At 34.3% G+C, this 12,520-nt stretch overlaps 1 protein-coding gene across 2 annotated transcripts in view; it reads right to left on the reverse strand.

Annotated features, from left to right (window-relative positions):
• The window catches only part of LOC118179791 (uncharacterized), an 81,569-nt gene that overhangs the window by 3,205 nt on the left and 65,844 nt on the right, over nt 1-12,520 (reverse strand). The window contains exon 3 of one of the 2 annotated variants that reach the window (XM_085808065.1): nt 11,173-11,418. In XM_085808065.1, the coding sequence (XP_085664191.1) occupies nt 11,173-11,409 (237 nt within the window). In that variant the 5' untranslated portion in view covers nt 11,410-11,418. Of the gene's footprint in view, nt 1-11,172; nt 11,419-12,520 lie in introns of those variants that run through there. The other variant, XR_015038687.1, reaches the window with a different exon arrangement.

Raw genomic sequence — 12,520 nt, forward strand, 5'->3', positions numbered from 1 at the left:
TGTATTATTATTAAGTTTGTTTGTTTGCAAAACTATCGATAACATCGTAGAGATCTACTTGATTGTTCCAGTTGCTCTAATGTAGACAGTATAGAAAGATTTCGTAAATACAAAATAAATATTCATAGTTCATAAAACTCCTAAATAATTTTTAATTTAGCTGAGAGAGAAAACTCTTCTCTCACAGCTAGCAACACTTACAGCAATTGTGAAGAATGTTCTCAATAGTATTAAAATATAGGAACTTTATTCTGAAGATCGGGTTTCAGAATAAATGGCGAAAATTCAAAAGGACCCCGTTTCCACATTCCAATTTCATTTTCTTTAGCAATAACAAAAATGAAATACTCTCTTAACGAGGAATCCTGCCTTATGAATGTCACTAATCATAATTTAATTGTTATTAGTAATTCCCATCGAAACGTTGATGAAATAAAAAAGACATAACAAGAGTATGTAGCTTTTGCATTCTCATGGTGATTTCTTTCAATATTTCATACAGAGTAAAAAAACTTACTTTTTCCCGTATTCCATATGGGTATTCAGAATCTCATTATTATTTACTTGCTTCGACAACCCATGTGATTAATTTCTATAAAACAATGTTTCATGCGAAATATACAGCCCCAAAAATGTGCCGCCTAGGGTGAACCTCCCCTCTACTTCCCTCTATTTATGCCACTGGATGTTCACAGGCTGTTATTTGAATACTTCGCATCTTTCAGCTTTTGACTGAACTATTAGAAAGCTGCAACAGAATACATAGAAACACTAAACCATGTCCCCTGTTCCCATTTTATTTGACAGCAAGGAAAACAAGTAAAATTAGTAAAACATTCCCGTCCAGAATGTGTCCGTTGACGAAATCGACATCATGGAAAATTAAATGTTAGATTACGTCTGAAAGTGCAGCCTACTACTACCGGCATATGTAGCAAATATTATGACCCCTGCATACTCGGATTACACTTTCTAAGGAAATAAAAGTTTTCTTTGGACTTTAACAAAAACGAACTTCATTCTGTCTAGCACTTATGTCATCAGAGACGGAACACAGTTCGTTATTTTTAAATTCGTCCACCATATCATAGGTCAAGACGACATTGCAGTATCAACAAGAACAGAAATTTCCCTTGCTAGATACATAACCTAAAATAGAAATTTCCTGCATGGTATAATGGAATATCTCAAGAATTGTAACATCCTTCCAGGAGTATTAGTAGCTTCGGCACTTATCGACTTATCGGGGACTGTCATCCTGATGAGCGTCGCTAACGACAGTGATAAAACCAAAGTCATTAGGAAAGGCGAAGTGTTTGCAGCATGTACACCATGTAAACCAGTGACCTGCGTTAAACGAGCCAGTAGTACTCCAGAGTCCATGTCTTCTGAAACCTTAATATCAGACTGATTGCAGATTGCACAACTAAACGATGAAGAAAGGAGTGCTGCCGACGTGTTATAATACAAGAATTTCAAGAAGTCTATTTCCACTAATCTTCTGACATAAGTCGAACCAGTTTGACAGAGTAAAGAGTTCATACAGGGGAACATCCACCAATCTAGCAACATCCAAGACGTCTACCGATTGCTAAAGAGGAACAGATAGGAAACCTTCTGAAGCACATGCAAGAAAACGATGTTATAGAGCTTTTAGCAAGTCCTTGGGCCTCTCCCGTCAGAAGAAACATGGAAACCTGTTCGTTCAACTAGCCGTTGACTATCGCCTGTTCACGAAGAAAGATAGCTACCCTCTTCCTAGATCTGGCGACATTCTGTACACACTTTCTGACAGCAAATAGTTTTTGACGCTTGATTTAAAGATTGGATACTGGAAGGAAGAAGTACAGGTGACAGGTGAAAGATTTTATACAGAAGGGTCTACAACTTGCTCCTTGTGAGCTTGTAGGGTTTGGCAGAATACTTGACGTGCGGTTGCCCTATGCTGAAAGTGACGTAGTTGTGATCCGAGGAAGGTGTATCTTCTACCGACCAGGAGTGGAGATTCGTTGCTAGAGCAGAAGTTTTAATGTGAGATCCGGCCACCCTTCCCGTGAATTGTGTGGTAGATAGGATTGCTGTTCGGAACATTATATACTGCGAGGTCGTTGCAGATAATTCTTCAACTAAGTGCCCTCTGTAGTCCGTAGTAGGGTAGCCCCAAGATGAGTTTTCTCTCTGATACCGAGAAGGGCTGTACGAGTATTTTTGTGAACATTTTCAGAAACTTCAAGTGTTTCTTTAGGTAAAATAAATTTTATAGAACTATCATTGGTTTGGTGTGCATTCAATCTATTACGAACTGTTACGCAAGCGAAAGTTTTTGGTGTCCGGAGTGAGGTTGAATGCTGGTGACAAGAGTGATAGATATGCAACTAAGACAGCTTGTGGCAACCTTTGATGCTTTCAAAGAAGAAATGAAAGACGGACAAGAGAAGATGAAAGAGGACCAAAAAGAGATGAAAGCGGTGCCAGAAAAAGATGAAAGAAGCCGTCAAGTCTGATAAAATGGTATAAAAGTGGACCAAGGATGCAAGAGATAAAGGTTGTTCAAGGAAAGATTGAAAGGACCGTATATACTGTGTTTACGTTAAACAAAACTATACTTTCGTTAAACAAAACTATACCATAGTTCGAAAAAAGACTGAAGCAAGTAAAGAGGAAATGAGAAAACAAATTCCAGAGAAATTTCCAAAGGGAAGGCAGGACAGGTGCGGTTAAAAATAAAGTTGGAGAAACTGAAGAAAGAGTTTTTGCTGCAGAGAAACAACTCGGAGAATGAGTTACTGCAGTCAGATAACAAATCGAAGAGCGAGTTTCCACTGTCGAACAACAAATCGATTACTGGGCTGTAGTCAGAGAAGTTGACAGCTTAAAGAATTTCATAGCGGCAGCCGGAAGCAATTCTGACGGTTTTAAACTTTTACTCATGCCTTCTCGACCCCAGGTACAGAGGAGAGAATAAGATGCAGATATTTACAAGTATAGTTTTGTTTAATGTAAACACAGCATATATACTTTAATTGGATTATTTTATGATAAATGTTTCTTTTTATATTAATTCAAGATTAGCTTAACTTCAAATGATGTACAGAACATAAAATGATGGATTAAAATTTGCTGAGGTGATATTTCATTAAAAATATTAATTTCTTTCATTTTCAGTTGATTTAGTTCATTTGACCCGATATCGTGTAATTCTGGATTTTACTGAACATTTCCTTAATTAAGATACGTTTAGAATTGGTCGTATATCCGTCATAGATATGACACTGATAAGTCGTACATCTGCCAACTGTTAAGAATATATCGAAAGTTTTACGAAAACTCTCCTAGTTTTACTATCTCAAGCATGAAATTTATTTTTAACAATTTTACAGTTTTTTCTAGAGGCCTAAAAATGGTACCATTTTGCGATTTGTCGCCAAATCAGTATTTTAAGGTCGCATTTTGAGCAGATATTCCGGTTACCGCATAAGAATTAATTTTCTTTCTTACATCAGAAGCAAGATACTTCTCTTTTAAGTTTTTAATTCTTTTATTGTGCGTCGCAAAGTTTAATGACTTGTCAGTATTTTGAGGCACTGAAACCAAATTTCTGTGAATATAAATTTTGATTCAATGACTCATGAATTTCACGACGATATTTTAAACATATGTAATACATTAAAATTGCATTTTTTATAAATAACGTTAAAGCGGAACATTTCTTGCGTGTCTCTGTCAAGATCTATAGATTTATTTTTAATTTTAGCGATGTTTAAACAACTTGATTATTGAAATTGAAATATGATGATAGGTATTTTAAAACACAGATTTGTTATTTTTTTTACATTACTTTTAGTAGAAGCAGACAAACTGTTCTAAATATAGCGTGCTTCAGAAAAATGTATACACACTTTGAACTGTCGCAGAAATTTATTTTCTAGCCTACGAAGTTAAATTTCTAGAAAAAGTAAGAGTGAAAGAAATGGTCCAAATTGAAAAATAAGTGTACTTTCTGATGAAACAGAATGTTCCAAATAGTGTTTAAAACAAATGTTCAAAATTGTGGTCTTCATCTATACATTTCTGAGTAGGAATCACGACTGATCCCCTACCTGATACCAAAAATAGGATTTCTACGCACATAGCTTGAATCTGATCTCAAATTGTGTCAAGGTGACATGGTTTACGACAGTACATCTCATCTTTTACTGTGCATCATAAGAAAAAATCTAGGGCGTAACGTCTAGAGAGCGTGCAGGTAACTCGATTGGTATCCTGCGTCCTATCCACTGGCCTTTTAAACTATCACTCACCACTACCACTTACACCACATTCATATGATCTTTGCCTTTTTGTGATAACCACTGAAACAGTTCCAGCTATAAAACTGAGGATTTATCACTTGTAGCCGCACGAGGTCTCTCTGATCGGTCTTTCTGCATATCATACACTGTGCCATGAACCTCGAATTTTTCTCGTAGACGTGTAATTGTTAACCTTGTAGGTGGATCAATCCCATACTCAACATCTCCACTGTCTCTGAACCGCAACAACATTCTCAAACTTTCCGTTCCCTTTGATAACCTGTTTCGCTCTTGGAAGTTCAAACATACATTCGCCATGTCGCCATGTCTCTTGGCATTAACTGGGTTGCGTAGCTAGACCGACGACTCTGCTGCCACATGTTGAGGAAACATAACATTACTTCATTTTATAAACTTAACCTTGTAAGTATGATAATAAATTTTATATGACAGTTCAAAGTGTGTATACATTTTTCTGACGCACCCTGAAAGATAATTCATTCGACTAATTTTCCATTTTTTATAAGTATTATACCACTTGTAATTATTTCAAAACTTTCAGAAGCGTCAGTTTTCATTGGAAAATTCCCTTTACGTTTTTTTTTTTCAAAAGTCTTCTGATTTTTATTTCCATCCGTGACAAGTATGTGTTTGCTTCGCCTGAAATTAAACGTGGTTCTTAACAGTTAAAAAAAATAACTGTTGAGTTTTTTTATCATTCATTTAATCTGTTTTAAGTCTTTGACTGCTAGTTTTTTTCCTTCAGTTGGTAGTCTTTTATGGAACTGCTGATTAATTCAAAAAGCGAAAAAAAATTGTACGTTTAAAATATTTAGATGGAATATGTCATGAGGCGGAAACGGGGGATCAAGTTTCAAGGTAGTCCTCACAGCAAAACAGAAACACTCTTGAGGATAAGAAAGCAGTTAAATATCTTGCAAAGTAACGGGGGGGAGGCGTGAGTTAGACTTAATGTTCATAATAATTGATGTTAGAAATTACACCATAGATTTGGTGCCTACTCTTTTCGAAAACGCTGATGGTGCAATCTTGAAATTTCTTAATACGAAATGCACACTTATTCAACAGAAATGAACTAACATTCGATGCATATTCCGGAGCAAGATCTCTATGATAATATTAAAAGGTATTTATACCTGCCAACTTAAAAATAATATCAGATTTTCTGTAGTAAAAGAAATTCCCAGGTGGGAAGTGTGGCAGTTAATGATCTAAGATAATATAATATAGGTTATATGGAGATATCATTATGATCTTCCTTGCTTAATTTTAACGCAAATTTGCATCATTATTTTGAACTTCCGATATTTCGTACAATTAAATTATATATTTTTCGTATCTTTGAGATATTCGGGACAACAGTAGGTGTGCGCGCAGAGAATTCTATCCTCATTTAACGGCGAAATGTAGAAACCGGTGAGGTGTTCTCAGTAATGCAAAACTTCTAGCATTTCTGGTTGCAAAGCAAGTGTTTAACAAACAAGTTTGTAAAATCTTGAAGTAAATTTGAAGAGCTTTTATTCCAAATGGTACTGAACCAAGAACTGGAAAATGTTTTTGATGTTATTGATTACACCATAGATTTGGTTACTTGTTTCAGGTAATTATATGGTGCAATCAGCATTTCATCGTAGCGAAGATAGGGGGAGAAGCACATGATTCTTTTCAAGGTGGTTAAGTCATGAGTTATCTTTATGTTAGAAACATTAAGTCAATTTTAACTTGTTATAGGATGAAAAATGTTACATTACTCTTTTCACTCGAGTCTCTTATTCAATGTTTTACAGAATTACATAGTATTAATAAAATGTTGAAGTAAAAGAATAAAAAATGGGTAAATCGAAATTAGGGAAATACTCTGAATAGTTTTCGAAAGCTTAATATTTTTTCAAATGTCCGAAAGAGTGGAAAGGCCTGAAAACTGCATCTGAAAAGTAAACAAAGACATTTTGTTACGAAGGCAAAAGTCGTCGAATTTATAAAGCTCTATGTGATAATTATGGCAGTATTCTCTGACTTCTTTTTTGGTCATAAGAACCTGAAATATAGAAAAAAAAATGCTTGTCCACTCCAAAATATAAACCAAAAAAGCAATACAAAGCAAAGGCTGAAATATAATGCTTTTAAATAACAGAGAAGTTTTATAAATAAATGTTTCATATTAACGTTCTTATTCTTACAAACTATCCAGCAAAGCCACATCAACAGTTAATATCTGAGAAGATAATGAAGTAAAGGAAAAGACTGAATTTACAAAGGAGGATTTAAAATAATTAAAAGATATCATGCTAAAGTTGTGCTGATAAATGTTTTATTTGCATCTGATTAAATGAAACTGCTTTCAAGTAAGAAAAGTAATTTTATTTAATAAATTGTTTGTGGCAAAAGAACATAAGTTTCACTTTTATAAGCAAGTGAATAATAATTAATTACTATCTTAGTGGTAGTCGGAAGGCGCTGAAGCCACGAGTAACATGAGCTCTGATACTTTACATAATTGAATAGTAATATGAAGTAAAAATTTCTGTTATTAATGCAGTATTCCTTTAATAAGTTAATAAAACTGACATTGATACTAACTTTTGAATGTATAACTGTACTTTCACTCGGAAGAGCAAATTACGCAGGTAAACCTGACCCCCCCTCCCCCAAGAGGAAAATATTACCTTCCTATTTCGAAATGCTATCACTTCAGAAGCACGAATATTTATTGATTCTATCCATTCAATCAAAAAGTGTTCAAGTGAGTTAGAAGTAAAAATAAGAAAGCAATTTTATCTAACCTCGGAGAAAGTTCTTCAAAACCTTTTTTTTTTTCCCCTTGACTGATTTATCTTTGTTGTCATCCTTCATTTGCTTTTTATTTGTTTTCATTTTTAAAATGAATTAGAATAATTTAATTTATTATTCCTCAAATTATTAATTGATAAGTACTTTTTATAAATGTTTTGCCTTTCATTTATTTTAATTCCTTGTGTATCAATTTATTTATTTCTCTACGCTGTGTCCCAATGGCTTTCCATAGTGCTTCGAGACTTCTAATTTTATAAATTAAACCCTGCATACTTTATAAGTGGAATGAGACCTCAGAACCAACGCGAGTTTCGTTCATAAAACGTAGTAAAATTTTATTTTGATTATTAATTTAATCGAAATTAATCAGCATAAAGAAATCAAATCTTCAGGGAATTACTCGTTTCCGGGAATAGCAGAGTGCATCAGCATAAAGAAAACTAAATTTCAGTGAAGTACTTTGAATTATAATTTGTAGCAGAGTGCATACTCATCTCGTTATTTGGGCACTCAGATTCCAGAATCACAAGAAATGTAAAAAATAAAAATCTCTTAAAAGCTGGGCTTGAGAATGAAATTTCAGGTCATCATGTATAAATTAGATTGGATTGTATTGGACTGAATCATTTAGATTGTGACAAAACAGCCACGAAACAAAATGAACGAAGATACTTGGTCAGATTCCATTTTAAACTATGCATGAAAATAAGCATTAACTTTATATTACATTTGAACAAGATATACTTAAATAAAATCCAGTTTAACAGCTGTAGAGACATTAGATAATTTTTGAAAGCAGGAGAGATGAAAAAAGAGCAATGCCCTCGCCGGGACTCTAAACCACGGACCTCTCGAATACGCATCGAGCGTGCTGATCACTACACCACGAAGGAATGCTAAGAATTGGCATGAATTGAAATGGCATGAATTGAAGTAGCGATGAGTATTTAGTCCTGGGGACTTTGACTCAGAAGTAATTTATCCTACGGGGTACGTCATAGTGATGAAATAAATCAACTTTAGTAATTTAAAGTGGAAACTTTCTTGAGTAGAGGATACTTGGTCAGGGTCCTGTGGCTCCATCTGTTGGTTGAGGTACAAGAATTTGCTGGGAGTAGCGTTGGATGAGTAAAGCAATTATTTTTGATAAGCAATTATTGGAAAAGCATATTTTTAGATGAGGATGAAAGTTGCTGATGAGTTACACTGGATACACTGAGATAAAACATTTGTAAGATAAGTAAAATATAAGTAAAGTAAAGTAAAAACTAATATATACAATTCTCTAATTGTTTGACTCTAATTGTGAGAGGACGAAAGCCAATCAGAAATTTTTTCGTAGGTCACATGATCACATTCTATGAAATTGGACTTATAAATTTTTAACTTGAAGCGAGACAATTTGTAGAATAAAACGTAAAATCTAGAGTAATTAAGTCTTGAATATATAGATGAGTAAAAAATTGGAAGGTAATAAAAATTTAGTGCACAATAAGTCCATAAGCCTGCTTGATCAGGCGGAAAGTCTATTCCTGCTTGCCCGGGATTAATGAGTATATACATAAATTTACATTATGATCGAGGAAGTTAATTCCAGTTGTTATTGTAGAAAATAGAGCGAGGTCTTTTGAAGGTTTGATTAATTTTGCAGTCGTAGTTCCCTAATTTTCTGATCACTTGGTTAAAATGATGATCGCACTTTTGATGGAATTTTTCTGATATTTTATGAATTTCTTCGTTTATTGAATTTATTTTAAGTTTTCTCCGGATGACCGAATTTCGAACGTACCAGGGGGAATTTGAAATTATTCTGAGATGAATGTTTTCTTGTTTTTGTAGAAGTAGACGATTAGTTTTTGCAGTGGCTGCCCAGGCTGGTGCCGCGTAGAGGATAATTGGACGAATAGTTTGGAGACAAACTAGCCTTTTTGTGGCTAAATTTAGTCGTGCGTTCCTGCCTAAGATTGCAGGAATCCTAAGAAAGTGGGAGAAATACCTTATATACCACCCTTTTAAAGGGCGACTTGGGTTTAGGGGACCCAATCGCCAAATCCTAGTGGTAAATAATCATCATTCCCCACCTTTTAGTTCGGGCGCCACTGTAGCGACATTAGGTATTTTTTTAAAGCAGGAGAGATGAAAAATGAGCAATGCCTTCGCCGGGACTCGCACCACGGACCTCTCAAATACGCGGCGATTGGGCTGACCACTACACCACGAACGCATGCTAAGAAGGAGGGAGAAATACCTTATATAGAAATAAAGTGAATTTGCGTACAATTACTTCGTTAATATCTTTACATGCATTTGAGGTTATTTTCTTTGTATGATTTGGACGTTAATATTCTTATAAACTTTTGATTTTTTTCTCTCATACCTATGTTAAAGAATCAGAAGGATCCTTGTTTGTTATGTCTTTTAAAAGGATTATGTAACCACATTAAAATGGTAAGCAATACTCAAGTGTTGCATAATATAAATAGAAATTATTTTACAAGGGCTGCAAATTTAATGCAAGGATAAGAATACTTATTTGTCCCAATCTATGCTTATAGCCGACTTTAGTATATTGAAGACATACAAAATATCTGAAAAGAGTGACACTTTATTTCTTTAAACATTGATCTATATATATATATCTCTACAAATTACCTTAATATCAGGTGTAGAATTTTATGCGAATAGTTAAATTCACTAATTATTTCATACTTTTACATGCAAAATTCATGGAAATGTACTCTTTCTTTGCAACCCCCCATAAGAGCTACAGGCCTGCTTTAAGTTATGCTTAAGCTTCAATACTAGACAATACTAGTATAACTGCTCTAAAAGTTTTACCGGATGCCCACTTTACTCCTTTGAGAACTTTAAATAATTCTGCCTGAAAGACAAAATTAAGGTATCTCATCCAGGCTGACCATAGGAAAATCTAGTTATTCCCCATCTTCGTGTAGAAGGCATTGGTTGCACTGTCTTCTGTCTCTTAGAGCCATCAGTTTACATTTCAAGTTCTGCTGTTACTTCTGCTTTATCGCTGACAAAAGCCTCATGGATATATCTTGTAGGATGGAATTTTGCCGATGTAATAGTCTTCTCATAATCAATGCTCAGGGAGGAGATATCGTGAGTACTGACGTCGACTCTTAACCTTAGCACTTTTGCCGTGATGCCTCATTTTTGCGCTACTAGATATAGTGGTTTGAGGCCTACAAGACTGAGCACAGCATTTATAGGAGTAGTCTCGTATACTGTGGTGACTAAGAGGCTGAGAATGTTTCTGACTTTAAATGCATATAACGAGGTACACAAAACTGATACACTATAGCATACTGCTGGCATTGTCACCATGTGATACCACACTTTTTAGAAGTGCTGAAAAGGTACCCCAGGTTTTTCCTGTCAGCAGGCGGCGTATATGCGGAATCCAATTGAACTTATGTAAGATAATGCCAAGATACTTTAACGTTTGGCTTATCTTGACCGCGCTTATTAATGTTAAAGAGGGTTTGGAAAAATATTACTTCACAAATGTATTCACTCAAATTAAAAGTGTAGTGTTTCAAATCTAACAGCAAAAATCGTTTTGACCAATTGCCAAAATTCGCATATTCAGTTTTGTAGTGTCGAATTAAGTCTATAACAAGCATGAAGAAAAAAAAAGAAGTTGGCAAATACATTGCAATATTTCCACGAATATTCCACATGAAAGCTTGTAATGTATTGCTTCACATTAGTTAAATCCTAATATATATTTTACTAACAAAATTTTAAGTCTTACCGAGATCATATAAAAAATTCATTTTTTTCTGAAACTTGGATTGTCGACTGTTAAGACATCACCAAAAAGGAAGAATATTTGATAACGCGAACTATTTCAGGTTTTTACAGAAGTGTATTGTATCCCAGGGTCGCAATAAATCTCACTATATTTTCAATACTAATAAAGGCTACATGATCCTTATAAATCTGATGAATTGAAAGATTTATTCTTAAAAATATATAACTTCGTTGATTTTAAAATAACTTTTTCTAGCGTAATCTAAATGGCAAAAAAATTCCGTTTTACCTTTTCTTTCACGAACGTTTTTTCTTGCGGGATTTTATATTCTGTGCATTCTGAAATAACTCTATAGTATGGATGTTGACAAGGTACTGAGCAGCACACAATCTGAGGCTGGAGGCTTTCAGCAATGACAAGTCTGTTGTTAAATCGGGGCTTCCGTTTCCTGTTGTAAAGTTGCCACCCAATGATGATAATAAATAGCAAGCTTGTTATACATCCAACTATTGCAAACGCATCCATAAGTAATGGCTGTAAAAAAAAAATAGCATTAAATATTACAAGAAACTGTTTCCAAGTGTGAAGTTTTGACTATTTGTTGTTCCTACCTAATTAACTGGGATTTATCTTTTGTTGCTCACCGTAATTATATAGCTATCGCAGAAGAGCGAAACGACTTAATATATTTAACATATAATACTTCTCAGAAACAGCAGTACAGTCATTCGTTTCCTGAAGTACATATTGATTAACTAACCTTCCATATGAAATTATATCCTTCAAGGCTATGTGCTAATTGGACGGTTATCTGAAACTAGTTTCGTGGAATTAAGGGAACATACATTTTTCTAATCGGTGTTCTGAGTGAGTAATTTGATTAATACTACTAACAGATCGGTGGATTAGTCAATAGTGAATCTTGAAACATTTTTACTCAACCGAAAAATCAGCGTAAACATTTTAGTACACCAATTTCCTTAAACAGGTGGACCTATCTTTGAAAGTCAAGATTTCACCAACTTGAAGCAACAACTGCCAACTCGTTTTCCGTTAAGATGTCGTGGATCTTCTGGGTTTGTTATGTCTCTTGGTGATTACATATCTGCCATAGGCAAGAGATCTGGAGGAAATAATTAAAATAATGTTTCGAAATTACTGATATTTATAAAATATTATTTCGGCTTTGTTAACAGTAAATATTCGAATCTTTTAACATATACACTTCCTATATCAGAAATTCATAAATTTTTCTAAAAAGGATAATCGGGTTTTCTTTCATAACGCGTCTAACAATTTTATTTTAAAATAAACTACATCTACACTTAGTTTCTTATTGCCCGTGATTATAAGAAAGTGTTAAAAATGAACATAAAATACCTTTATCTACACTAATCTTTGTGAATAATGCAACACCATGAAGGAATTGCAGGAAATGAACGAAGTTTATTTCACATATTGCTGATAGTGGTACAAATAAAAGATCAAATTTACAAGACGAAAATCAAAACGAACGTCGGAAATCAGTACTTTGTGTGTCCACCACGCTGAGCAATGAGAGACTGTACACATAGGGGCATTGAATCATACAAGTTTTGACTGTAACCCTAATGAACGGCATTCCATATGGCTTCGA

Source organism: Stegodyphus dumicola, chromosome X1 (genome assembly GCF_044657685.1).
Source record: "Stegodyphus dumicola isolate Sdum_Otavi_A_Nest chromosome X1, ASM4465768v1".
In the NCBI taxonomy this organism is placed as follows: domain Eukaryota; kingdom Metazoa; phylum Arthropoda; class Arachnida; order Araneae; family Eresidae; genus Stegodyphus; species Stegodyphus dumicola.